The sequence below is a fragment of the Loxodonta africana genome, chromosome 2 (genome assembly GCF_030014295.1).
Source record: "Loxodonta africana isolate mLoxAfr1 chromosome 2, mLoxAfr1.hap2, whole genome shotgun sequence".
Lineage (NCBI taxonomy): Eukaryota > Metazoa > Chordata > Mammalia > Proboscidea > Elephantidae > Loxodonta > Loxodonta africana.
The window spans coordinates 125,325,440-125,349,477 of record NC_087343.1 but is presented as its reverse complement, the minus strand read 5'-3'; the positions used below and the strand labels follow the sequence as shown (position 1 = coordinate 125,349,477).

General features: G+C 38.7%; 1 protein-coding gene across 1 annotated transcript in view; it reads right to left on the bottom strand.

Moving 5' to 3' along the window:
* The window catches only part of MEIKIN (meiotic kinetochore factor), a 128,619-nt gene that overhangs the window by 84,435 nt on the left and 20,146 nt on the right, over positions 1–24,038 (bottom strand). Inside the window, exons 7-8 of the mRNA XM_064275371.1 lie at positions 10,103–10,142; positions 1,903–1,967 (exon numbers count right to left, since the gene is read on the bottom strand). Coding sequence (XP_064131441.1) covers positions 1,903–1,967; positions 10,103–10,142 — 105 coding nt within the window. The remainder of the gene's footprint in view (positions 1–1,902; positions 1,968–10,102; positions 10,143–24,038) is intronic.

The window sequence follows — 24,038 nt, the reverse complement described above, 5'->3', positions numbered from 1 at the left end:
TCACTGATTGAACTGCATTAATGAATGAATGGTGAGTTGAGGTACCTCTTAAATGTCCAAGAGGAAGTGTTAAGATGGCAGTTGCCTGTAAGGGTCTCAACCTCAGAGAAGAGAACTAGGCTGAGAGAAAATCCGGAAGTTTTTGCCTATTACAGAGGGTAGATTGAAAGAGATTATAATCTAGGAATTAATCTTGAAGAGGAGCCCTGGTGGCACAGTGATTAAGAGCTACAGCTGCTAGCCAAAAGATCTGCAGTTCAAATCCACCAGCTGCTCCTTGGGAACCCTATGGGGCAGTTCTACTCTGTTCTATAGGGTCACTATGAGTTCAAATCAACTCAGCAGCAACAGGTTTGTTTTTTTTAGTTTTAGTCTTGAAGAACTCCCACATTCAATAGTTAATAGAGGCAGATATGGTTGTAAAAAAGGCTGAGAAGGAGTTGCCAGAGAACTAATTTCTTGTTTATCTCAGTTATTAGACTATAGGATTCTTGAGGGCAGGAATACAGCCATTTCTCAATTTCCTAACACTTTTAGTAAAGAGCCTGGCACACAAATAGAACTGGAAATTTGCTGAATTAAGAAATGTGTATAAAATATCTTCAAAGCAAGACAAGGGAATTCCTGGGTGGAGCTAACGGTTAACTGTTCAACTACTAGCCGAAATGCTGGTGGTTCAAATGCACCTGGAGGCATCTTAGAAGACAGGCCTAAAGATTTGCTCCAAAAGGTCAGGGCCTTGAAAACCCTATGGAGCAGTTCTATTCTGCATCTGTGACATTTCCCTGAGTAGAAATCCACTCAACAACAACAACAAATCTAAAATTGTCAGTTCCAATTTCTTCTGTTCCACGAGTTGGAATTGACTCAATGACAACTAATGACAACAAAGCAAGATATGGCTTATTTAATTTTAAATTTCAAGTCAATCAACCACATACAAGTAACAACAAAAAAACATACATAATTCCAGAATCACCTACTACCAAGCTTTGTAAATATTTTCCACAGCCAAAGCAAAACTTTTTACTGGGCAAGACAAAGTAAAATTGTGAAGTTGTTTTTGGTACCGAACCACTTTCCTTTTTATTATCTCTCTTTCCTTGTCCATAGTTCTGTTATTCTTTGCTTTATAAAACAAATTCTCCTTCTAATACTCACCCTCCAGGGTAATGTGTTTTTAAAAGCTTAGTCTTTATCACTGGACAGACATTTCTTCAGGACAGAAATTATCTCAATCATTTTTAGATCCACAATTCTTAACATAACACCTAGCATTTAGTAAATGCTTATGAAAACAACTTCTTAAACGAAGATTACACACACACACACAATTTTTTTTTCATTCATACAGACATTTAACAAGGACCCATCATGAGAAAAATCAGCAATTCTTCATGTTTACTCTCAAATAGATGCTGTAAAATCTGCTGCAGGAAATAAAGAAAACAGAAATCTGAGATATGGCACAGATTAGTAAGGATGTAAAACCTCTTGCTTAGTTTATTCTAATAAACTAAACAATAGAGTGCCTATAATACAAGGCAGTTTGTTGAGCCCTTTAATTTTTTCATCACAAATAATTCTAATATACCAATTTATTTTTTCTCCTTTCCTACAACTGAAGTCCATGAGGGCAGAAAATGTGAATCACTCCCACTGGTATCTGTAACAATGCCTCATACAGCGCAGTACTTGGTAAATGTTTATTAAATGAATAAATGATGGGTGCCGTGGGGTAGTAAGATCCACTTTCTAACCCTGCGTATCTTCATTTCTTAAACACAACCAAGCTGAAAAGTACTCAGCTTCCTGGCTGCCAATTTTCTTAATACATGCTATATGATGGCAAAAATAAAGAAATACAGAATCATGAAAATAATTAGTTTCATTATTTAATACCTGATTCTAAATTTGAAGTACTCTCTGGTTCTGGAAAAAGATTTTGGTCTGCTAATGTCATCACCCTATAATAAGAACAAATTAATGGCATTTTCTTAATCTTTCAGTAACTTCTGAGAATTCTCAAATAATACTTAAAAACATTTATATGTAATCAGTTACCCTGTAGAAAAAAATACTACCAGTTAGAAAAATGTTACCATAGGTATATGAACAAAAGTAGTTTAATAATAAAGTCAATATATTTATTCATTTATCAGTTTGAGACAATATGTACAGAGGACAAGGCATAGTGTTTAGAATTAGAGAGATCTGAAATTAAACTTCAGTTGTGCTATTTATATTTGAGTGCCTTCAGAAAAGTTACTTGGGTGTCTTGGTCTTCGTTACCTCATTTATGCAAAAAGCATAGAAATCTTGTTTTCCAGGGTTCTTGTGGTAAGGATTTCAAGTAACATGAGATAATATTTTTTGAAATTAATATCCTTTTCTCTTTTGCACTTCCACAAATGATACCTTTCTCCATTATACCCATATGTATAGGAGAGGATTAGCTATTACAAAAGGAATATAAACAGAAAAAAAAAAGTACCAAAGCTCAGCCTTGACCACTAAAATGGGATTTCTCAGTCCCTAACAAGACAATGGAGTTGAAAAGCAGATGCGAGAATAGGATTTTCTAAATTTCCACTACTGATTTATTCAACTGCTGAAAAGAGTAAGCAGAAAGCAACTTTATTCTTTCATATTTCCCCTTTAAACGCATTCTGTCCAAATAGTATTCCCCTGTGCTTAAATGGGAAACCCTGGTGGCATAGTGGTTAAGTGCTATGGCTGTTAACCAAAAGGTCAGCAGTTTGAATCCACCAGGTGCTCCTTGGAAACTCTATGGGGCAGTTTTACTCTGTCCTCTAGGGTCGCTATGAGTTGGAATTGACTCAATGGCAACGAGTTTGGTTTTTTTGGCCCCTAAATGAACTTTCAATTATTTCATTGCAGAAAGGGTCAGGAAAAGTCTTTCTTGATTGATACTATTATAATATGCCATTAGTGCCTTTTGGGTGTGGCAAATAACCAAATGCTGACTCAAAAACATGAAGTACTTTGAGGGGTTCTCTGGAGGTTTTCCTGTCACTGGGGCTTTCTCATTTATAGCTATTTATGATTGCCTCAGCTTTTGCATTTCATCATAAACTTACAGCCTCTTTTGGTTGAGGTTACTTGGTCCTTTGCAGAAAGCCATACTGGGCATGATCCCTTTCAATATGATCCCTAACCAGCCCCTTATGTGGGATCCATGACTAACCCATGGGCATAACGTACAAACCTTTGCTGTGCCAAACTCTGAAAATACATCTAGCTTCATAAGGAGTCTCTCACACCAATTCTCTTCTCACTCTACATTTTCCTAGTGTGACAACTATGCCTTGAGCCCACGACCTTTCCCTCACCAGCATGAGATATCCAACTTCTAGCTGAACATCTCCACTTCAAAGTGCTATAGGTATCTCAGTGTTTTCCAAACTAAAACCATCTCTCATCTCAACCCATGCTTGCCTTTCCATTTGCGTTTCCTCACTCTGTGCACGAGACACCATTCACCTAGTGTCCTGAGTCAGAGGCCTGGAGGCCATCTTGGACTCCATCTGCTTCCACCAACCAATCAGTCATTAAGAACTATCTATTCTCCCTCCTGAATCATTCTCAATTTTTCCCTCTCTACTATTCCTGCTGCTAAAGGTTAAGTCCTCATCATGCCTTAGTTGGAATACTACAAATAGTCACCCCCACCAATATAATCACCCCTTTCAAGCCATTATTTCTTTGCTGTATGAGTGATTGCTCTAAGATAGAAATCTGATCATGCCCACCTCTGTGAACAAATGGGATAATAGTTAAGAATCTTGGTTGAGTAATGCAAAAGTTTCACAGAAATCTTAACTTAAAAGTATATCATTCCTAACCCCCCAATCCCATCAGTACAGAATATCTATACTTTAGACTCCCACCCAAGAAGACAACATTGTCTGTCACTTAATTCTTGTGAAAAATCTAGTTATAAGACAGTAGGCAATGTAAATGATCATTGGAATGACATGTGATTAATCTGACAGCTATAACTTTTTTCTTGTATCTCAAAAAAGCTCAGAGTAAAAATTTTGGCTCAGTGAAAACATCTGACTCTTGACTCTTACAGTTTATTTATTTTTGTTCTACTCTCTTTTTTTCAATCTATATGTCCTATTTAAAATTATATTTCCCTTGTCTTAACTTTATTTTTTACAGCTTTATTGACTAATGATTCATACACCATACAATTTACTCATCTAGGCTATAAATTCAATGGTTTTTTAGTATATTCACAGAGTTGTGAATATACTAAACCAATTTTAAAACACTTTCATCAACCCCAAAAGAAACTCTGTACCCATTAGCAGTCAATCTCCATTTCTTCCCAATCTCCCCACCTCTCCCAGCCTTGTTGTTGTTGTCGTTAGGTGCCATCCAGTCGGTTCCAACTCATAGCGACCCTATGCACAATAGAACGAACACTGCCTGGTCCTGAGCCATCCTTACAATCTTGTTATGCTTGAGCTCATTGCTGCAGCCACTGTGTCAATCCACCTCTTTGAGGGTCTTCCTCTTTTCCGCTGACCCTGTACTCTGCCAAGCATGATGTCCTTCTCCAGGGACTGATCCCTCCTTACAACATGTCCAAAGTATGCAAGATGCAGTCTCACCATCCTTGCTTATGAGGAGCATTCTGGTTGTACTTCTTCTAAGACAGATTTGATCGTTCTTTTGGCAGTCCATGGTATATTCAATATTCTTCGCCAACACCACAATTCAAAGGCGTCAATTCTTCTTCGGTCTTCCTTATTCATTGTCCAGCTTTCCCATGCATATGATGTGATTGAAAATACCATGGCTTGGGTCAGGCACACCTTAGTCTTCAAGGTGACATCTTTGTTCTTCAAAACTTTAAAGAGGTCCTTTGCAGCAGATTTACACAACGCAATGCGTCTTTTGATTTCTTGACTGCTGCTTCCATGGCAGTTGATTGTGGATTCAAGTCAAATAAAATCCTTGACAACGTCAATCTTTTCTCCGTTTATCATGATGCTGCTCATTGGTCCAGTTGTGAGGATTTTTGTTTTCTTTATGTTGAGGTGCAATCCATACTGAAAGCTGTGGTCTTTGATCTTCGTTAGTAAGTGCGTCAAATCCTCTTCACTTTCAGCAACCAAGGTTGTCTCATCTGCATAACGCAGGTTGTTAATAAGTCTTCCTCCAATCCTGATACTCCATTCTTCTTCATATAGTCCAGCTTCTCGGATTATTTGCTCAGCATACAGATTGAATAGGTATGGTGAAAGAATACAACCCTGACGCACACATTTCCTGACTTTAAACCAATCAGTATCCCCTTGTTCTGTATGAACAACCGCCTCTTGATCTATGTAAAGGTTCCTCATGAGCACAATTAAGTGTTCTGGAATTCCCACTCTTCCCAATGATACCCATAGTTTGTTATGATCCGCACAGTCGAATGCCTTTGCATAGTCAATAAAACACAGGAAAACATCCTTCTGGTATTCTCTGCTTTCAGCCAGGATCCATCTGACATCAGCAATGATATCCCTGGTTCCACGTCCTCTTCTGAAACTGGCCTGAATTCCTGGCAGTTCCCTGTCGATACACTGCTGCAGCCATTTTTGAATGATCTTCAGCAAAATTTTGCTTGTGTGAGATATTAATGATACTGTTCCATAATTTCCACATTCGGTTGGATCACCTTTCTTGGGAATAGGCATAAATATGGATCTCTTTCAATCAGTTGGCCAGGAAGCTGTCTTCCATATTTCTTGGCATAGCCAAGTGAGCACCTCCAGCGCTACATCTGTGTGTTGAAATATCTCAATCGATATTCCATCAATTCCTGGAGCCTTGTTTTTCGCCAATGCCTTCAGAGCAGCTTGGACTTCTTCCTTCAGTACCATTGGTTCCTGACCATATGCCACCTCTTGAAATGGTTGAACATCAACTAATTCTTTTTGGTATAATGACTCTGTGTACTCCTTCCATCTTCTTTTGATGTTTCCTGTGTCATTTAATATTTTCCCCATGGAATCCTTCCCTATCGCAACTCGAGGCTTGCATTTTTTCTTCAATTCTTTCAGCTTGAGAAACGCTGAGCGTGTTCTTACCTTTTGGTTTTCCATCTCTGGCTCTTTGCACATGTCGTTATAATACATTACTTTGTCTTCTCGAGCCACCCTTTGAAATCTCTGTTTGGTTCTTTTACTTCATCAATTCTTCCTTTTGCTTTAGCTGCTCGATGTTCGAGAGCAAGTTTCAGAGTCTTCTCTGACATCCATCTTGGTCTTTCCTTTCTTTCCTGTCTTTTCAATGACCTCTTGCTTTCTTCATGGATGATGTCCTTGATGTCATTCCACAACTCATCTGGTCTTTGGTCACTAGTGTTCAATGTGTCAAATCTGTTCTTCAGATGGTCTCTAAATTCAGGTGGGGTATACTATAGGTCATATTTTGGCTCTCGTGGACTTGCTCTGATTTTCTTCAGTTTCAACCTGAACTTGCATATGAGCAATTGATGGTCTGTTCCACAGTCAGCCCCTGGCCTTGTTCTGACTGATGATATTGAGTTTTTCCATCATCTCTTTCCACAGATGTAGTCCATTTGATTTCTGTGTGTTGCATCTGGTGAGGTCCCGGTGTATAGTCACTGTTTATGTTGGTGAAAGAAGGTATTTGCAATGAAGAAGTCATTGGTCTTGCAAAATTCTATCATTCGATCTCTGGCATTGTTTCTATCACCATGGCCATATTTTCCAACTACTGATCCTTCTTCTTTGTTTCCAACTTTCACATTCCAATCGCCAGTAATTATCAATGCATCGTGATGGCATGTTTGATCAATTTCAGACTGCAGCAGCTGATAAAAGTCTTCCATTTCTCCATCTTTGGCCTTAGTGGTTGGTGGGTAAATTTGAATAATATTTGTATTAACTGGTCTTCCTTGTAGGCGTATGGATATTATCCTATCACTGACAGCATTATATTTCAGGATAGATCTTGAAATGTTCTTTGACGATGAATGCAATACCATTCCTCTTCAAGTTGTCATTCCCAGCATAGCAGACTGTATGATTGTCCGATTCAAAATGGCCAACACCAGTCCATTTCTACTCACTAATGCCTAGGATATCGATGTTTATGCGTTCCATTTCATGTTTGTCGATTTACAAATTTCCTAGATTCATACTTCATACATTCCAGGTTCTGAATATTAATGGATGTTTGCAGCTGTTTCTTCTCATTTTGAGTCGTGCCACATCAGCAAATGAAGGTCCTGAAAGCTTTACTCCATCCATGTCATTTAGGTCGACTCTACTTTGAGGAGGCAGCTCTTCCACAGTCATCTTTTGAGTGCCTTCCAACCTGGGGGGCTCGTCTTCCAGCACTATATCAGACAGTGTTCCACTGCTATTCATAAGGTTTTCACTGGCTAATGCTTTTCAGAAGTAGACTGCCGGGTCCTTCTTCCTAGTCTGTCTTAGTCTGGAAGCTCAGCTGAAACCTGTCCTCCACTCCCAGCCTTAGGTAACCACTAATCTACTTTTTTGTCTCTGTAGATTTGACTATTCTGGATATTTCATATAAATGGAATAATAAAATATATGGTCTTTTGTGGCTGGTTTCTTTCACTTAATACAATATTTTCAAGGTCCATGCACGTTGTGGCATGTATCAGTAATTTGCTCATTTTTATTGCTAAATAAGATTCCATTGTATAAATATATCACATTTTACTTATCCATTAATCAGTTAGTGAACATTTTGGTCATTTCAACTTTTTGGCTATTGTTATGGATTGAACTGTGTCCCCCAAAAATATGTATTGTAAATCCTAACCTCTTTGCCCATGGCTATAATCCCATTAGGGAATGGGTTGTCTTTGTTATGTTAATGAGGGAGGATTAGTATAGGGTGTGCCTGAGTCTATTTCTTCTGAGGTATAAAAGAGATTAAACAAGTAAGTGAGCAAGCAGAGATGGAGGAAGATAGATGCAAAGACACAGGTAGATCTACAAGGAACTATGTAACAGGAGCTGAAGAGATAAGGGCCTTCCCCTTGGAGCCAACTGAGAGAGAAAACCTTTCCCTAGAACCAGCACGCTGAATTCCTACTTCTAGCCTCCTAAACTGTGAGAAAATAAATTTTTGTTAGTTAAAGCCATCTACTTATGGTATTTCTGTTATGGCAGCACTAGGTAACTGAGACAGCAATTATGAATAATGCTACTGTGAACATTTATGTACAAATTTTTCTGTGGATGTGTGTTATTTTTCTTGAGTGTATACATCTACAAGAAAAACTGCTGGATCATATGCTAACTCCACGTTTAAGATTTTGAAGAACTACCAGACCGTTTCCAAAATGGATTCACCGTTTTACATTCCCAGCAGCCGTACATGTATAAGGCTTTTAATTTCTCCACATTTTTGTCAACACTTGTTATTACCTGTCTTCTTTATTCCAGCCATCCTACTGGCTGTGAAGTCGTATCTCATTGTGGTTTTGATTTGTATTTCCCTAATGACTAATGAGGAGCCCTAGTGGCACAGTGGTTAAGAGCTTGGCTGCTAACCAAAAGGTTAGCAGTTTGAATCCATGAAATCGAGCATCTTTTTTGTTCAAGTTTTCGGTTTATTGGCCATTTGTATATCTTTGCTGCAGAAATGTCTATTCAAATCCTTTGCCTATTGTTTAATTGAGTTATTTGTCATTTTATTGTTGAGTTGTAAGAGTTCTTCATATATTCTGGATTGAAGTTCCTTATCAGATATAAGACTTGTAAATATTTTCTCCCATTCTGTGGGTTGTCTTTTAACTTTCCTAATGATGTCTCTTAATTTTGTTTTTCAACTCAACATGTATTTTCTTTAAGTTCTTTCATTCTTTGAGGATGAAGGTGTTAAAAAAAATTCTCATTTTATGTTACATTGCAACTTAAAATCTTTCAGGGCTCCCATCATGTTCAGGATGAAATTGAAATCTCAGCCTTCGAAGCCATTCATGATACAGATCCTGTTTCTCTTACATATACCTCACCCTTCAGTCTACATGCCTCAAGCCTTGATCTTTCCCCAGTAATCTGTTTCTCCTCAGTCTTCCCTTCTTAAAAGTGGCAACTCTATCCTAATTAGCCAAGTCAAAACCTCCATCAACCTTGATACCTTCCCTTACACCCCACCATTCAGTACATCAACAAATCCTGTTAGTTCTACTTTGAAAATATACCTAAAATCTGTCCACGTCTCACCACTTCTACTCTTAACCACTCTGGCCTGTGCTCCAATATCTCTTATCTGGTTTAGGGGAATAGTCTCCTAACAGTTATCTCCCTGATTCCATGCTTGCCTCTCCATAGTCTATTCTCAACACAGCAGCCAGGGTGATTCTTTTAAATAAGTCACTTCGTGTCATTCTTTTGCTTAAAATCCTTCAAAGCCCTCCTTCTCTTCTCACTCATATTGGCCTGTTATTGTTGTTGTGTGCCATATTCCGTTGTGCTGATTTCAACTCACAGCAACCCTATATGACAGAGTAGCACCTTATATAGAACTGGCATCCTGCTTCTCTCTCTATCTCAAACCTTTCTCTTCCTCCTTTATTCTACCCCAGAAATCCAGGTATCCTTGTCTCAGGGCTTTGCTCTGGAATACTTCTTTTCTGGAATGCTCTTTTGTACACAGCTTGCTCTGTTACCTTCTTTAGGCCTCTACGCACATGCTACCTTTCAATGACGACTTCCCTTACCACAATATTTAAAAGAGCAAGCCTTCACTCCAGTACTCCCTATCCCTTATCTTGTTTTATTTTTGTCCATAGCATTCATCATCATATACCACAGTGTAAACTTACTTGCTTATTTGTTTACTATCCTTCTCCCCCAACTAGAGTATGAACTCGATGAGGACAGCAATTTTTTTAAAATCAATTTTGTTTACTATTATTTCTCAAATAACTAATAAAATTCTCAATAAATAATGAGCGAATGAACTAAAAAACAAATATTGAACGAAGTGTTTGTGTGCTGACAGTCAAATCTACTATACAACTACTAGAACACAGGGTTTTCAAAAGTACAGCAACTTAAGTTTTAGTTCTTACGTTTTTCTATGGCATTTCTGATAGTCTTCTGAAGAGGCACCTAGAAAGAAAAAAGTCAAGCAATGTATTAGAAATATAATTTGAAGACAGACTAGAAGCTAAAATTACTCTAGGAAAAAATAAATATTTCCCTCAAAATACATGGTGATAGTTGCAGTTTACTTTTTCTTATTTATTTGTTTATTGATTGGCACTTAAAAGTATTTTCAAAATACCAAAGTAAACCAAAATTGTTGTAAATTTTATGAGATATACCACAGCCTCCACCAGCCTGAGCTCAGAAGACCCAGATGGTACCTGGCTTGTACTACCAACTGCTGTAACAGGAATCACAATAGCAGGTCCCAGACAGATCAGGAAAAAAATGTAGAACAAAATTCAAATTCACAAAAAAGACCAGACTTACTGGTCTGACAGAGACTGGAGCCCCCAAGACTATGGCTCCTGGACAGCCTTCTGAGAACTAAAGCTACTCCCAAAGTTCACCTCTCAGCCAAAGATTAGACAGGCCTATAGAACAAACAATAACACATGGGAGGAACGAGCTTCTTAGATCAGTCAAGTACATCAGACCAAATGGGCAACACCTGCCCAAAAGCAAAGACGAGAAGAAGGCACAGGAAAACTGGACAAAAGGAAATGGGAACCCAGAATGGAAAGGTGGAGAGTGCAGATACTTTGCAGGTATTGCAACTAATGTCATTAAACAATTTGTATATAAATTTTTGAATGAGAAACTAATTTCCTTTGTAAACTTTCACCTAAAGCACAATTAAATTTTTTTTTTAAATTTTAAATGAGATACAGGAATCTGCCACTTTATATTTGGATAGTTCTTTACAATTTTCGAACTCTTTTACATTTATTACATCATTGATCCTAACAGCAATCCTGTCAGGCAAATAGACCAACTTATTATCCCCATTTTACATATAAGAAAAAAATAACCAGTCAAGTTACAAAGCTAGTAGCTGGATAACTGGAACTTAAGCCCAGGTTTCAGGGTTCTCAGTCTAGCACTGATACCAAATACATAGATATGCATATCAGTAGATTGATTAATCAAGAGAATGCCTGCCAGTCAACATTTAACTGCCTCAGGTATGCTAAGATACACTCAGGTACACTAGGAATACAAAGAACCATGAGGGTAGTCTTCAAGAAGTTATAACCCTTAGCAGCTCCAACATTCTTCTTACATTAGATTAGAATAAAAAATGCCAACAGTTAAGTGAGGTAAAGTGAACAGTGTCTCCCAATTATTACAAAGGATTTCATTGAGAGGGAGGTTCTGAAAATGTAAAGGGTTACAGCAGACACTTAATCATCCAGGATCTAGTCTCTGCTTTGGCTGGAAATAGTTCCCTGATTTTTCTTCTAATGGTGCAGGCATGTGACTCAACGCATCTCACTGGCCAAAGTGACTATTCAGGGATAGGCATATGGTATGGGCTAATTTAGGCCAATATGCAAGGCCCCGAACTTCTAGGCAAATAGCTGGGAAAGAGAAACTCCTTTTTCATTGGATTTGAGGCACTGAGTATGGTAGCTTAGAACTAGAAAAGGTTATGAAGGGAGCTTGGCTGTGGGTGTAATCCACACAGATGGATGCTGAACTGACAAATGGAGAGGGACTGAATTCTACTGATATCACTTTAGACCCTGGATCAAGTTGTATTTGAATCTAATTTATTGCTGGATTTTCCAGGTACATATGGTAATAAATGCCCTTCTTAATCTAATTTAGTTAGGTTTTCTGTCATTTGTGTGGACAAAGAACTTAACCAAAACACTTGCTAAAGACACAAGTGTTTCTTTGGCATTTTATTTCAGCGAAGGAGCTGTCAAACTAAATATAATACAGTAGACAAGGTCCCGGACAGCTATTAACTCTCCTATAAAGAAGCCCAACCCGATGCTTAGTTTTTTGGTTGATATTCCTCCGTTTAGAGTGACAGGTTCTGGTAGGTGGCTGACAACATCCAAATATCCATTCCCACCTCTCTCCTCCCTCCCCCTTTTCCATTTTCCCTTCCCTTTAACTGCTATAGAAACTAAGAATACAAAATACTTGGTTTCCCAGCCTCTCTGATAGTAGATGGATATATGACCCAGTTTTTCTGGTAAACAGACCTAAATAAGAAGCTTCCGGGAAAGCTTTTGCACTTCTGATAAAAAGAGACATGCATAGCTAGTACTGCCTTTTCCCATTCTTTCTACCTGGAACATAGCTGTGATACCTGGAGGTTTAGCAACCATCTTATAACTATGAAGGAACTAGCTAACACACTTGAAAGCAGGAAGATACAAAAAGCCTAAGATGTTGGTGATATTAGTGACCTGCTAATGAACCCTGGACTGATATAGGAGAAAAATAAACCCAAAATAATTTTTTTAAAAACTTTTACATGACAAAAAAAGACCATAAACAAAAAGACAACTGACAAATTAGGAGGAAATATTCACAATATATACCACAGACAAAAGGCTAATGTCCTTAATATATAAAAAACTCTTAAAAACAGATGGTCAAAGCACCAAAGACCCAATATAAAAATGGGAAAAAGACATAAACAGAAAACTCACACAAAAACATAAAATAAAAACAGCACTCAAATATATAAAAAGTGTGTATAATGTGAATGTAAATTTTAGAATCTGAGGTACTGACATATCTGAATTAGGTGGCTTCAGAATTAAAAACTTCATTCTGAAGTAAACGGAGAATTTCATTTCTACTCTCCTAAGAAATACCTGGCCTTTTGTTAAGGTTTTACTACTTGAAAAATCAAAAAGCCCGGTGCCTGTTAAGAATGTTTACACACCTGGCCCCAGAGAAGGTGATTTACTGATAGGTTAAATGAAGTTAGAACCTAGAAACAACTTTATAATGAAGATAAGAACATAAGCAACTTTATCCCTGTTCCCAATCCTAAATTAATTTTCACTCATTCACTCACTAATTTTTGCAGTGAAAATCTTAAATTTTCACTGTAACCTACTAGACCAAAAAAAAAAAAAAAAACCATTGCCGTCAAGTGGATTCCAACTCATAGTGATTCTCTAGGACAGAAGAGAACTGCCCAGAGGATTTCCAAGGAGCAGCTGGTGGATTCAAACTGCCAACTTTTGGGTTAGCAGCAGAGTTCTTAACCACTTTGCCACCAGGGATCCCTGCAATCTACTAGGTCTCTGTAAATTGATAACTATGTACAAACTAGGTTTGTTAGAATAAGTAGGATAATCACTGTTATAAACATTGCAACTATCTGTAATCCAAAAGAGCAGAGATTTGGGTCTTAACTTACGTAAATAAGTTTACTGTATTAACTACTGTTGTTGTTAGATGCCCTCTGAGTCAGTTCTGACTCAGAGCGACTCTGTACAACAGAAAGGTCCTGCGCTATCCTCACAATCACTGCTATATTTGAGCCCATTGTTGCAGCCACTGTGTTAATCCATCTTGTCAAGGGTCTTCCTCTTTTTCGATAACCATCTACTCTATCAAGCACGATGTCCTCCAGGGACTCATTCCTCCTGACAACACGTCCAAAGTATGTGAAACAAGGTCTCACTATCCTCACCTACAAGGAGGACTCTGGCTGTATTTCTTCCAAGACAGACTTGTTCATTCTTCTGGCAGTCCATGGTATATATTCAATATTCTTCGCCAACACCATAATACAAAGGCATCGAATCTTTTTCAGTCATCTTTATCCACTGTCCAGCTTTCACGTGCATATGAGGTGACTGAAAATATCATGGCTTGGGTCAGGCGCAACTTAGTCCCCAAAGTGACATCTTTGCTTTTCAACACTTTAAAGAGGTCTTTTGCAGCAGATTTGCCCAATGCAATACATCACTTGATTTCTCGATTGCTACCTCGATGGATGCTTATTGTGGATTCAGGTAAAACGAAATCCTTGACAGCTTCAATATTTTCGCCATTTATCATCATGTTGCTTACTTGGCCAGTTATGATGATTTTTGTTTTGTGTTGCGGTATAATTCATATTGAAGGCTGAACTCTTTGACCTTAATCAGTAAGTGCTTCAAGCCCTCTTCACTTTCAGCAAGCAAGGTTGTGTCATCTGCATACCGCAGGTTGTTAATGAGTCTTTCTCTAATCCTGATGCCACATTCTTCTTCATATAGCCCTCCTTCTCAGATTGTTTGCTCAGCATACAGACTGAATAAGTATGGTGAAAGGATGCAACCCTGATGCACACCTTTCCTGACTTTAAACCATGCAATATCCCCTTGTTCTCTTTGAACGACTGTCTCTCGGTCTATGTACAGGTTCCTCATGGGAACAACTGTTATAGAATTCCCATTCTTCTCAATGTTATCCATAATCTGTAATGATCCATGCAGTTGAATATCTCTGCATAGTCAATAAAACACAGGTAAACGCAATTATATTCCTCATTCTATGCCCTATTCTGAATTCTGGTTGAATTTTTGGCAGTTCCCTACTCATTACAACTGCAATCATTTTTAAATTATCCTCAGCAAAATTTTACTTGTGTGTGATATTAATGATATCGTTGGATAATTTCTGCATTCTGTTGGATCACTTTTCTTTGGAGTGGGCACAAATATGAATCTCTTCCAGTTAGCTGGCCAGTTACCTGTCTCCCAAATTTCTTGGCATAGATGAGTTAGCACTTCCTGTGCTGCATCCATTTGTTAAAACATCTTAATTGGTACTCTGCCAATTCCTGGAGACTTCTTTTTCACCAATACCTTCAGTGCATCTTGAACTTCTTCCTTCAATACCATCCGTTCTGGATCATATGCTACCTCCTGAAATAGTTGAATGTCAGGCAATTCTTTTTGGTATAGTGACTCTGTATTCCTTCCATCTTCTTTTCATGTCTGCTGTGTCATTCAACACTTTGCCCATAGAATCCTTCAAAATTGCAACTTGATGCTTGAATTTTTTCTTCAGTTCTTTCAGCTTGAGAAATGCTGAGTGAGTTCATCCCTTTTGGTTTTCTAACTCCAAGTCTTTGCACATTACATTATAATACTTTATTTTGTCTTCTCAAGCCACCCTTTGAAATCTTCTGTTCAGTTCTTTTACTTCATCATTTCTTCCATTTGCTTTAGCTGCTCTACATTCAAACTTTATCAAGTTACTGAGTCTCTTCTAACACCCATTTCGGTCTTCTCTTTCTTTTCTGTTTTTTAAATGAACTTTTGCTTTCTTCATGTATGATGTCCTTCATGTTACCCTACAACTTGTCTGGTCTGCACTCATTAGTGTTCAATGTGTCAAATCTATTCTCGACACAGTCTTTAAATTCAGGAAGGATACACTCAAGGTCATACTTTGATTCTCATGGACTTGTTTTATTTTCTTCAGCTTCAATTTGAATTTGCATATGAGCAATTGATGGTCCCCCCACGTGTCTGTCAGTCTGTTGTACTGTGGGGGCTTGCATGTTCCTGTGATGCTGGAAGCTATGCCATCGGTACTCAGATACCAGCAGGGTCACCCGTGGAGGACAGGTTTCAGCTGAGCTTTCAGACTAAGAAAGACTAGGAAGAAGGACCCGGCAGTCTACTTCTGAAAAGCATTAGCCAGTGAAAACCTTATGAATAGCAGTGGAACACTGTCTGATACAGTGCTGGAAGACGAGCCCCCCAGGTTGGCAGGCACTCAAAAGATGACTGGGGAAGAGTTGCCTCCTCAAAGTAGAGTTGACCTTAATGATGCGGATGGAGTAAAGCTTCTGGGACCTCCATTTGCTGATGTGGCACGACTCAAAATGAGAAGAAACAGCTGCAAACATCCATTAATATTCGGAACCTGGAATGTATGAAGTATGAATCTAGGAAAATTGGAAATCATCAAAAATGAATTGGACCACATAAATATCAATATCCAAGGCATTAGTGAGCTGAAATGGACTGGTACTGGCCATTCTGAATCAGATAATCATATGGTCTAGCTGGGAATGACAACTTGAAGAGGAATGGTGTTACACTCATCGTCAAAAAGAACATTTCAAGATTTATCCTGAAGTACAGTGCTGTCAGTGATAGGATAACATCCATACACCTACAAGGAAGACCAGGTAATACGACTATTATTTAAATTTACGCACCAATCACTAAGGCCAAAGATGAAGAAATAGAAGATTTTGATCAGCTGCTGCAGTCTGAAATTCACTGAACAGGCAATCAGGATTCATTGATAATCACTGGTGATTGGAACGCAAAAGTTGGAAACAAAGAAGAAGGATCAGTAGTTGGAAAATATGGCCTTGGTGACAGAAACAACGCTGGAGGTCGAATGACAGAATTTTGCGAGACCAACAACTTCTTCATTGCAAATACCTTCTTTCACCAATATAAACGGCGACTATATATTTTTTTTTTTTATACACATGGATCTTGCCAGATGGCACACATAGAAATCAAATTGACTACATATGTGGAAAGAGATGATGGAAAAGCACAATATCATCAGTCACAACAAGGCCAGGGGCTGACTGTGGAACAGACCATCAATTGCTCATATGCAAGTTCAAGCTGAAACTGAAGAAAATCAGAACAGGTCCAGGAGAGCCAAAATATGACCTTGAGTCTATCCCACCTGAATTTAGAGACCATCTCAAGAATAGATTTGATTCATTGAACACTAGTGACCAAAGACCAGATGAGTTGTGGAATGACATCAAGGACATCACACATGAAGAAAGCAAGAAGTCATTTAAAAGACAGGGAAGAAAGAATAGGCCAAGATGGATGGCAGAGGAGTCTCTGAAACTTGTTCACAAATGTCGAGCAGCTAAAGCAAAAAGAAGAAATGATGTAGTAAAAGAAGTAAACAGAAGATTTTAAAAGGCAGCTCAAGAAGACAAAGTAAAGTATTATAATGACATGTGTAAAGAGCTGGAGATAAAAAACCAAAAGGGCAAAACATGCTTGGTGTTTCTCAAGCCGAAAGAACTGAAGAAAAAATTCAAGCCTAGAGTTGCAAGAGTGAAGGATTCTATGGGGAAAATATTAAACAATGCAGAAAGCAACAAAAGAAGGTAGAAGGAATACAGAGTCATCATACCAAAAAGAATTGGTCAATGTTCAACCATTTCAAGAGGTGGCATATGATCAGGAACTCATGGTACTGAAGGAAGGAGTCCAAGCTGCACTGAAGGCACTGGCGAAAAACAAGGCTCCAGGAATTGATGGAATATCAATTAAGATGTTTCAACAAACAGATGCAACGCTGGAGGTGCTCAATCGTCTATGTCAAGAAATATGGAAGACAGCTTCCTCGCCAACTGACTGGAAGAGATCCATGTTTACATGCCTATTCCCAAGAAAGGTGATCCAGCCGAATGTGGAAATTATGGAACGGTATCATTAATATCTCATGCAAGCAAAATTTTGCTGAAGATCATTCAAAAACGGCTGCAGCAGTGTATCGACAGGGAACTGCCAGGAATTCAGGCCAGTTTCAGAAGAGGACGTGGAACCAGGGATATCATTGCTGATGTCAGATGGATCCTGGCTGAAAGCAGAGAATACCAGAAGGATGTTTACCTGTGTTTTATTAACTATGCAAAGGCATTCGGCTGTGTGGATCATAACAAATTATGGATAACATTGCAAAGAATGGGGATTCCAGGACACTTAATTGTGCTCATGAGGAACCTTTACATAGATCAAGAGACAGTTTTTCATACAGAACAAGGGGATACTGATTGGTTTAAAGTCAGGAAAGGTGTACATCAGGGTTGTATCCTTTCACCATACCTATTCAATCTGTATGCTGAGCAAATAATCCGAGAAGCTGGACTATATGAAGAACAAAGGAGCACCAGGATTGGAGGAAGACTCATTAGTAACCTGCGTTATGCAGATGACACAACCTTGCTTGCTGAAAGTGAAGAGGATTTGAAGTACTTACTAATGAAGATCAAAGACCACAGCCTTCAGTATGGATTGCACCTCAACATAAAGAAAACAAAAATCCTCACAACTGGACCAATGAGCAACCTCATGATAAATGGAGAAAAGATTTAAGTTGCCAAGGATTTTATTTTACCGGGATCTACAATCAACAGCCATGGAAGCAACAGCCAAGAAACGAGACGACACATTGCATTGTGTAAATCTGCTGCAAAGGACCTCTTTAAATTGTTGAAAAGCAAAGATGTCACCTTGAAGACTAAGGTATGCCTGACCCAAGCCATGGTATTTTCAGTTGCATCATATGCATGTGAAAGCTGGACAATGAATAAGGAAGACCGAAGAAGAACTGATGCCTTTGAATTGTGGTGTTGGCGAAGAATACTGAATATACCATGGACTGCCAAAAGAACGAACAAATCTTTCTTGGAAGAAGTACAACCAGAATGCTCCTTAGAAGCAAGGATGGCAAGATGGTGTCTTACATACTTTAGACATGTTATCACAGGGATCAGTCCCTGGAGAAGGATACCATGCTTGGCAGAGTACAGGGTCAGTGGAAAAGAGGAAGACCCTCAACGAGGTGGATTGACAGTGGCTGCAACAATGAGCTCAAGCATAACAAGACTGTAAGGATAGCTCAGGACTGGGCAGTGTTTCGTTCTGTTGTGCACAGGGTCACTATGAGTCAGAACCAACTCGATGGCACCTAACAACAACAACTGATGGTCTGTTCCACAGTTGGCCCCTGACTTTGTTCTGATTGATGATATTGAGCTTTTCCATTGTCTCTTTCCACAGATATAGTCAATTTGATTCCTGTGGTTTCATTTGGTGAGGGCCATGTGTATAGCTACCATTTATGCTGTAGAAAAAAACTACTTGCAATGAATAAGTCATTGGGCTTGCAAAATTATATCATGTGATTTCCAGTGTTGTTTCCATCACCAAGATCATATTTTCCTAACTACTGATCCCTCTTCTTTGTTTCCAACTTTTGTATTCCCATCACCAGTAATTATCAATGCATCCATGTGTCTGTCAGTTTGTCATACTGTGGTAGCTGCATGTTGCTATGATGCTGTTAGCTATGCCACTGTTATTTCAAATACCAGCAGGGTCACCCATGGAGAACAAGTTTCAACAGGGGATCCAGGCTAAGACAGACTAGGAAGAAGGACCTGGGGGTCAAGTTCTGAAAAAATTGGCCAAGGAAAACCGTATGAATAGCAGAACACTGTCTGATATAGTGCTGAAGATGAGCCCCTCAGGTTGAAAGGCACTGAAGATATGACTGACAAATAACTGCCTCTTCAAAGCAGAGTTGACCTTATTGATATGGATGGGGTAAAGCTTCCTGGGCCTTCATTTGCTGATGTGGCATGACTCAAAATGAGAAGAAACAGCTGCAAATATTGGAACATGGAATGTACAAAATATGAATCTAGGAAAATTGGAAGTCATCAGAAATTAAATGGAATGCATAAAGATTGATATCCTAAGCATTAATGAACTGAAATGGACTGGTATTGGCCATTTTGAATCAGACAATCACATGGTCTACTATGCCGGGAAGGACAAAATGAAGAGGAATGGCATCAAATTCATTGTCAAAAAAGAACATTTCAAGATCTATCCTGAAGTACAATGCTGTCAGTGATAGTATAATATCTATACCCTATGAGGAAGACCAGTTAGTATGACTATTATTCAAATTTACACATCAACCACTAATGCCAAAGAAGAGGAAATTGAAAGATTTTTATGAACTTCTGCAGTCTGAAATTGATCAAACATGCAATCAATTATTGATAATCACTGTGTTAACGAAACCAAAACCAAAAACCAAACCCATTGCCATTGAGTCGATTCCAACTCATAGCAACCCTACAGGACAGAACAGAACTGCCCCACAGGGTTCCTGAGGAGCAAATGGTAGATTTGAACTGCTGACCTTTTGATTAGCAGTCAAGCTTTTAACCACTGCACCGCCAGGGCTCCTGTCTTAACTACCTTCAGGGAATTTCCCCAGTGGATGCCTGGGCTTTATAGTACTCCTCCTTTAGCTAAATAAGCAATGTTCACACTTCAGAGGGCTTTAGATTCACTCTTTCCAAGGACTCCAATTAAGTGGACTCAGCCTACAGTATATCACTAAACCTCCTTATCAAGAATGTTCATGTTTCATTTTAGAAATACTGCCTTAGTCGAATTGTATCAGGAATGAAAGATTTGTGTTAGACTAGAAATTGATGTTAAGAAAGTAGTTTATCACTCCTTGTAAATTTTCCTTCCTTCCTTTGAAACTGCTTTGAAGTGAACTCATTTGCATTTGTTTACCTTGCCTGTTAAGTATCTCACGCTCTGCCTGTAAAGTAGAATACGCATTGTAGTCAGTTTGAATGCCATGTGTTCTCCCACAGAATGAAATTATTTCATCAATAAAATTCTTGTTTTAATATCTATTGATCTAGACAAGAATTATCTTAGGTGTAGGGAAGGACAACACACAACACAGGGTTAAGTCAGCACAACTGGACTAAACCAAAAGCTAAAAAGCTTCCTGAACAGAACCAAACACTTCAAAAGGCAGAGTAGCAGGGGTGGAAGTCTGGGAACCATGGTTTCTGGGAACATCTAGGTCAACTGGCATTGCATCCCACTTTGGAGGGTGGCATTTGGAGGTCTTAAAAGCTTGCCAGCAGCTGTCTAAGATGCATCAATTGGTCCCAACCCATCTGGAGCAAAGGAGAATGAAGAATATCAAAGACACAAGAAAAATATTAGCTCAAGAGACAAAAGGGCCACATAAACCAGAGACTCCATCAGCCTGAGACCAGAAGAACTAGACGGTGCCCGGCTACCACCAATGACTGCCCTGACAGGGAACACAACAGACAGTCCCTAATGGAGCTGGAGAAAAGTGTGGTGCAGAACTCAAATTCATGTAAAAAGGTCAGACTTAGTGGTCTGACTGAGACTTAAGAAACCCCAGAAGACATGGCCCCCAGACTCTCTGTTAACCCAGAACTAAAACCATTCCCGAAAGCCCACTCTTCAGACAAAGATTTTACTGCACTATAAAACATAAAATAAGAGTGTGCTTCTTAGTTCAAGCAGATACACGAGACTAAATGGGCAGCTCCTGTCCAGAGGCGGGATGAGAAGGCAGAAAGGGATAGCAGCTGGTTGAATGGACATGGGAAACCTGGGGTGGAAAGGAGGAATCTGCTGTCACATTACAGGGATTGTAACTAGGATCACATAACAATATGTGTATAAATTTTTGTATGAGAAATTATCTTGAGCTATAAACTTTCACCTAAAATACAATTTTAAAAAATTTATTGGTACAATGTCTCCTCTAGGACAATAATCAGAGAAATGCAAATTAAAACAACATTGAGATACCATTTCTTAATTAACAAGGTAACAAAAATATAAAAATATGATAACACATTCTGTTGATGAGGCTATGAAGAAACATGCATTCTTATACATTGCTAGTAAAATTCTTCTGGAAGGAAATTTGGCAACACCTAACAAAATTATACATCCATGTCTTAGGCTGGGTTCTCTAGTGAAGCAAAACCATGAAAGCATGAGGGAGGGAGTGAGGGAAGGAGAGATGGCGGTAGATTTATATTACAGAAATGGCTCACGCAGTTGTTTAGGTTAGAATATTCCAAGTCCGTGGGTCAGGGTAGAGGCTTGTCCTGATTCATGTAGCTATAGGGACCAGTGAACCCAAGATCAGGAGATCAGAGAGCAGGGCTCTTACTCACAGGCCGAAAAGATCGATGAATCCCAACATCGGCAGACAAGACCGCAGGCAAGCCCAAGTCCCAAAAATCAGAGGTTAGATGAACAGGAGCCAGCTGTGGGATCCAGCGTGAGCAAAAAGGCCACAAGCCTTGCAAGAATGTCCATTTATATTTACATGCATATTTATATGCATGCCACACACTCAAGGAAACTCACTTTCAACTAATTGGCTGTTCATAGCAGATCCCGTCATGGGGGCGATCACATATCAGTCTCAACATGGAAGTGGTCATAACATTGCACGACTACCAAAACACTGAAAATCATGGCCCAGCCAAGTTGGCACACAGTCTTAACCATCACAATACACTTGCGTTTTGACCTAACAACTCCACTTCCAGGAATCTACCCTTAAAATGTTGTTGCAAGCCATCGAGTTAATTCTAACTCATAGCAACCCTATAGGACAGCGTGAACCTGCCCCATAGGGTTTCCTAGGCTGTAATCTTTATGGGAGCAGATTGCCAATTCTTTTCTCCCATGGAGCCGCTGGTGAGTTCAAACCACTGGCCATTTGGTTAGCAGCTGAGTGCTTAACCATTCATTGTGTCACCAGGGCTCCTTACCCTGAAGATATACCTCTAATAACACAAAAATATATATCACAAGATTATTCATTGCAGAACTGTTTGTAAGGAAAAATATTAGGGGAAAAGACCTCTAAATGCTCAATTCATAGGAGAGTGGTTTAGTAAACTAAGGTATACCCACACAATGGAATACTATGCCAAAACCAAAAAAACCAAACCCAGCACCGCTGAGTCGATTCCAACTCACAGCAACCCTATAGGACAGAGTAGAACTGCTCCATAGAGTTTCCAAGGAGCACCTGGCAGATTCAAACTGCCGACCCTTTGGTTAGCAGTCCTAGCCCTTAACCGCTACACCACCAGGGTTTCTGGAATACTATGCAGCTGTGTAAAAAATTAGGAGAATCTCTATAAACTAATATGGAGTGATTTCCAATATAAATTGCTAAATGAAAAAAAAAAGGAAAGTAAAAAAGAGTATCTATATAGTAAGCCATCCTTCATGTAAGAAAAAAAGGGGAATTAAGAAAATACACAGGTATGTGCTCATTTGTTCAAAAGAAATACAGGAAAGCTAAACCAGAAATTAAAGATACTGGTTACCTACACAGAGTGGGTGAGAAAGGAGTAGAAAGAAGACGGAATGAAATTAGGGTAGCAAGGATGATGAAGGAGGAAGTGATACTTTTTTGAGAATATCTTTTTGTATAGCTATGACTCTTAAAACCACAGTAATGTTTCACATACCCTCTGAATTAATAAACAATTAAAACCAAACAGGGTATGGAGGGAGCTCAAAATTGAACACAATAGTAACAAATTAACCTAACTCTTTTACAAATGACTGACAACCACACAGAAAGGGGAGGGGAAGAAAAGAATTAATTTAAGTGACTTTGGAAAATAGCATCCTGACTAGATACCGTAAGCTAAAGACAAAAGGAACTGTACATAAATGCTATAATCTAGTTAGTAAATGTGCTTCTCACAGATGTGAGGATTTACAACTCTGAAACTACTTTACGTGTATATTAGAATTAAACAAAAAAGTAAATAAATGATCGTATTGGATTTTTAACACATAGAATAACATAAATGTACATGTGTTCATCCTGACACAAATATCAAATAAACAAATATAAGGAAAAAGATGGTTCTTATTTTACAATAGAATTCCAATTAATACATGTAGAAGAAAACAAGATAAAAAAATCACCATTAGACAAACACCATAGTAATGACTGTTGTAGTCAAGATCTTCTGATGGCTGCTGAAATTAGTGAATGTAAGTTAGAGGAGAACAGAATTTGCGGAGCCTCAAGGTATCATTCCCTAAATATTTAATAACTATAAAGAAAAAACAGTAACTTTACCGTGGAGAACCCAGCAGTCACCATCTTAGCCAAAAGATTAAGTTTAACGCCACCAGTATTAAGACGTATTATCAGGAACCCCTTGATACAATTCACTGAGAAGGATACAACATCATTCCTGTGGTATTCTTACCACAACCTCATTCCAATGATAAGAAACCCAAACCGAGGTACATTCTACAAAATAACTCATCAGTACTTTTCAAAAGGATCAAGAATATGAAATACAAGCAAAGACTGAGCAACTATTACAGACTGCAGGAAACTAAGGAAAATAACAATTAA